Source organism: Protobothrops mucrosquamatus, unplaced genomic scaffold, assembly GCF_001527695.2.
Source record: "Protobothrops mucrosquamatus isolate PMUCROS unplaced genomic scaffold, P.Mucros_1.0 scaffold479, whole genome shotgun sequence".
Taxonomy (NCBI): Eukaryota; Metazoa; Chordata; class Lepidosauria; order Squamata; family Viperidae; genus Protobothrops; species Protobothrops mucrosquamatus.
Genome location: NW_015386799.1, coordinates 212,087 through 217,655, shown reverse-complemented (window position 1 = coordinate 217,655; position 5,569 = coordinate 212,087). Strand labels below are relative to the sequence as shown.

At 41.4% G+C, this 5,569-nt stretch overlaps 1 protein-coding gene across 1 annotated transcript; it reads left to right on the top strand.

The window, feature by feature from the left end:
- The first annotated feature begins 2,107 nt into the window (after nucleotides 1-2,107).
- Nucleotides 2,108-2,539, top strand: ATOH7 (atonal bHLH transcription factor 7). Its single transcript, XM_015816670.1, has one exon. The coding sequence runs from the start codon at nucleotides 2,108-2,110 to the stop codon at nucleotides 2,537-2,539; it is 432 nt and encodes a 143-aa protein (XP_015672156.1).
- Nucleotides 2,540-5,569: the final 3,030 nt, after the last annotated feature.

Sequence of the window (5,569 nt, the reverse complement as noted above, 5' to 3'; positions counted from 1 at the left end):
CACCTGAAAGCAGGACAAGAAATAACAGATGGAAGCTCATCAGAGAGAGATCCAACCTAGAAATTAGGAGAAATTTCCTGACAGAACAATTAACCAGTGGAATGCCTTGCCTCAAGAAATGGTGGGTGCTCCATCACTGGAGGTTTTTAAAGAAGAGATTGGACAGCCAAGGTTTTCTGCTTGATCAGGGGTTGGACTAGAAGACCTCCAAGGTCCCTTCTAACTCTGCTATTCTGTATTTCTTCAGAAACAGTATGGCTTGAAAACTGATCCAAACAAAGGAAAGAGTTTACAGTAAGATATGTAGTTTGATTCGCCACAATACTGATTCAAATGGAAACACAGAAGATTGACTGGAGTTTAAACACCGGTTTGAAACTTCAAAAAAATAAACAGCTTTATGTCTTTCCTTTTACATAAAACCAACATGACTAGCCACAGGTACAAATGTCACTGAGAAAATAATATGGAACCTAGAAGCAGTTTTTTTTGACCGGATGTAAGGCAAATGAAGATAAACAGGAACATGTGAATTATCCTGTGGGAACAAAGGCAGTGCCATTCATAAATGGGAAAAAAGCTGCTGAGATTTAGAGATGCTCAGCCTTCTCTTCCCATTAACAAGCCCATTTAGGAAGCAGAGTATAAAGAGTGGGATAACTGCTCCTAACAGGCTGGGCTTAACATCTGTCATGCTGGAGATCTCTAATGTTCAATTGAATCCTATTGTTTTCAGATGATATGACTCCACTCATTGTCATTGTGAAGGTTTAATCAACTATTTGCAATCACGTGATGTTTTAGAGTCATAACTGGAACAATTGACCCACAGTTTTAGATCAAAATACCATGTTACAAAACTGAATGAAAACATGACTTGTGAACAAATGCTCAGTAATAATTTAATTAGTCTGGAAATTATATTCTTTCACCTTAAACTTACACCACGTTTTCAAGTGGGAAAGAAAAAAAGATGAAAAAAAAAGCCTTATTAAGAAGAGCAATATATGCTGTGAAAGGACAAAATAATATTTTCTGTTTCTTATTTAGAAAAGCATATGCCTTTTGCAGCCAATACCTATCTGTGACAAATAGATAGTGTTTGTCTAGTATTTGGAAAGCAGGCTGACAAATCACTTTTTTTTTAATGCTTTTGTAATCCCATAAAAACATATTCCTTAAAACTATGGTTCAGCTATTCTTTGTAAGTAAAAAACTCAACTTCTGTGTTAAGCGAGTTGTGAGAATCTCCAGATCCTAACGCTTGCTTTGTTTTCTGACACTCTCATGTCCTCTTCGTGCTGCAGAAGCTGATTCATTGGGGGGGGGGGAAATAGACCTTTGCTTAGTTGTGGTGATTCTTGTGGGGTCAGGCCAGACGCTGCTCCAGATGGCAAGTTGTCAAGTCAGACAGGCCGGGCTTTGGGAGACTTTTCAGAAGAGACCCAGATTGCAATGTCAGGATTTTCCTGTATACACGCGCATGTGCATCCTGTTTCCCAGGGCAGTGAGGTGCTGGGAGAGAAGCAGAGGCCCACCCACCCACCTGCTGCAACCTGTTCAGCTCTTGCTGCTGCTTCTATAAAGACTTCCCTGACTTGTGACTTTGGGCTCAGACCCCAGGAGGAAGAGGAAAGAGAGCTATTCTCTGCTGCTCTTTGCGTCAGGTCACCAAGGACCTGAAATGACTGCTATGGAAGACTGCTGCTAGAACTTTCTCCTGCCTTGCCTTCATAAGCAGTCCTTTTGGGGCAGAGGTGCACCAAAACTCTTTGAGATCCAGTGAGCACTCGGCCCTCCCTGTAATTTTCTTAAGCCTTTTCAGCTGGAGTCTTTGAAGGCAACGATGCTGCTTGCTTCTTTCCAAAGTGAGAGGAAATGAAGAAGACCAAGACTCAAGATTTAAACATGGGGAGAATGCCAGGTTTCGCTCTTGGTTTGTCCAAAACAGGGACAACTTCGTACCTATTGAATTATGTAATTTGGGGAAGAGGGTCCTTTTCACAATAAGTCCATCCTCTTGAAGTTGAGGAGAGTATTTTCTTTCAAAGACCTATTGGAAGCAGTATTTTTTTTCTTTCTGATAGCTTCAACAAAAGCTTCCCCCATGAAACCCTGCAAGCCAAACCCTAAGGAGACCCCTAGTGCAGATGCCGGCTTCTCCTGCGGCAGTGAGTCAGGCTGTGAATTGAAAAGCAGCTCTGAACGGCTGGAGAACACCGCCAGGCGCAGGCTTGCCGCCAACGCGAGGGAAAGGAGAAGGATGCAGGGGCTCAACACGGCCTTTGACCACCTCCGCAAAGTGGTCCCCCAATGGGGACAAGACAAAAAGCTGTCCAAGTACGAGACTCTCCAGATGGCGCTCAGTTACATCATGGCCCTGACACGGATCCTGGCTGAAGCGGAGAGGTTCAGCGCACAGAAAGGGTGGATTAACTTTCATGAGGAGCACTTCCATGCTTGCGCAGGTCAGAAGGCGGCTGTGGAGACTGAGCCCTGTGCTCCCAGACTTTTCCACTTCCAGCCTGATCAATTCTAAGTTGATCAACTAGATCGCTGTGGATCTGGGACAGGCTCGCTTTCTCACTCTTGTGAAACATGGCAACAAGAACTGAACAGCTGCACCAGGTACTCTTGATCTCATTTGATTTCATCTTTGGAACAAATTGATCTAATTCATCTTCTGCCTGTTGGGGGAGATAATTTTTTTCCCTTCCTACTGTTTATCTGTGAAATATCTTCAGATTGCATCATTTTGTCATTATGCAATTTTTTTTTGGGTAGTTATACATGTCTGACCTACCATGCCTTCTGTTTTCATGATGATACGTTGAAGAAAGCAAGGCAGGATAACAGTAACAATAACAACAAAATTAATCCAGTTTTATGTACGGAATGGACAAGTTTGACTATTGGAGAATGTAACTGAAATTTTAATCAGGGTGATTAGATATTCAAATCTCCATTAATTCTTAAATTGACAGTGTATTTTATTTTGCTTCCTCAGTAATGGTATATTATACAACAGAAAATAGAAACGATATTCTTTAGTCCTGAAAGAAGTAAATTCCTTAAACTTTGTAAGTTTGTCCTTATAGGTTCTTCTAAACCAAACTGTGCAAGTTTTACTTAATTGCAACTCACAATTTCTGAGAGTGTAAACCTAGAATGAAGCTAATTTCAGTTATAGTTTTTAGAGTGTTTAAATATTCTATATGCTGCTATGAAAAAGACTAGTCCATGTTACATGATGCTATATAAGATGCTTGCATGAAAATAAAATTTTACAATTTGTGATTCATAATAAGCCTGATTGTTTTTTTTTACATTGTTTCATTTCTTTTACAGTGTAAAAGTTTTGTAAACTATAAATAAACACATTTTTCTCATACAAAATGTCTGTTATTAAAAGTGGTGGGCATCCTATATTGGGAGCTAGGTATGCTCTAACAGAGGAAAGGTTCTGTCCATTCCTTTTGATGGATAACATACATAAAAAAGGAATGTGCTAATTTTTTTTTGAGGCAATACTGCAACCAATTTTGGTAGTACAAAAAAAATATTGAGACTTTGGAAAAAGTTCAGAGAAGAGCAATTAAAATGAGAGACTAAAACATATGGAGACTAAAACATATGAAGAACGGCTGCAGGACTTGGGTTTGTTTAGTCTAAAGAAAAGAAGAAACAGGGATGACATGATAGCAATGTTCCAGTATTTGAGGGGCTGCCACAGAGAAGAAGGGGTCAGATTATTCACCAAAGCACCAGAGGGCAGGACAAGAAACAATGGTTGGAAACTGATCAAAGAGAGAAGCAAACTGGAATTAAGGAAAAACTTCCTAACAGTGAGGACAATTAATCAGTGGAACAGCTTGCCTTCAGAAATCGTGGATGCTCCATCACTGGAGGTTTTTAAGAAGAGCCTGGACAGAGAGTCTGAGATGGTATAGGTTCTCTTGCTTGAGCAGGGGGCTGGACTAGAAGACCCCCAAGGTCCCTTCCAGCTTCTATTCTATTCTATTCTATTCTATTCTATTCTATTCTATTCTATTCTATTCTATTCAGCAGTGGACAAAGACCTGGGTGATACAAATTGAAATCCACCCTCATCCATGGAAGCTAACCAGGTGATTTTTAAATGGTCCCTCTTAGTCCAACTGGTAGAGCTGTTGTTGTGGATAAATATCGGAGTAGAATTTGCTGCATTCTCAGAGGAAAAGAGGCTTAAATCTGAACTGTAATCTTTGTCAGGGATGTCTGCAGAAAGGATCGTTCCTTTGCTTCATTGGCTGGCTGTAGCTCCATGATCAGGTCAATTGAATAACAGGCATTGGGAGGGGCCCTTGAGGATTTCCAGACAAGTCACTTCTGTCTTGTTGCTGATTAAATTAAGCATTTTTGCTAGTAGAGAAACTCAGCCCGGGGGGGGGGGTCTTTTCCCATGTCTTTCCCTCCAGTAACCACCTGCCTTGCTGATTTCCACGGCCATCTGAGCCAGCAAGAAATTGATTTTTGTGCGTGATGGATATATTCCTGCCTGAAGCCATATGAAAAAAACGATAGTCCTCTCTTGCCATCCACGGACATTTTTGTTGTTGTTAGTTGCGAAGTCATGCCCGACCCATCGCAACCCCATGGACAACGTTTCTCCAGGTCTTCCTGTCCTCTACCATCTTCTGGAGTCCATTTAAGCTCACGCCTATTGCTTCAGTGACTCCAGCCAGCCACCTCATTCTCTATCGTCCCCTTCTTCTATTGCCATCCATCTTTCCCAGCATTAGGCTCTTCTCCAGTGAGTCCTTCCTTCTCATTAGGTGGCCAAAGTATTTGAGTTTCAACTTCAGGATCTGGCCTTCTAAAGAGCAGTCGGGGTTGATCTCTACTAGGACTGACCGGTTTGAACGCCTTGCAGTCCAAGGGATTTGCAGGAGTCTTCTCCAGCAGCATAGTTCAAAGGCCTCAATTCTTTTGCGCTCAGCCTTTCTTATGGTCCAACTTTCACAGCCATACATTGCAACTCATTACCATGAATCTAAAGAAATATTTAAATATTTTGAAAGGAAGAAAAGAAACTAGCAAAATGATAGAGCACACACATTTTAAATCCAGGATGAGAATCCATTTCACTTGACACATGATGATATTTTGCATTATACAACTGTTTATGACCAACAGGTCACTTTATAGCAAGGGTAGGCAACTGTGGCACCTTTAAGACCTATGGACTTCAACTCCCAGAATTCCTGAGCCAGCCATGCCAAATCTGGGAGGAAGTCCACAGATCGTAAAGTTGCCATAGTTGCCCAGCCCTGCTTTATAGATTAGTCTGTTATGCAGCACTTCAGTTTAGGGCAGGGGTCTTCAAACTTGGCCTTTTATGACTTGTGGTCTTCAACTCCCAGAATTCCTCAGCCAGGCATGCTGGCTGAGGAATTCTGGGAGTTGAAGTCCACAAGTCATAAAAGGGTCAAGTTTGAAGACCCCTGGTTTAAGGTCACCTAAACCAACCAAATCAGTTTGAAGATGCAACATAAATTGAATAAACATGCAAACAACTACAGTGCATACT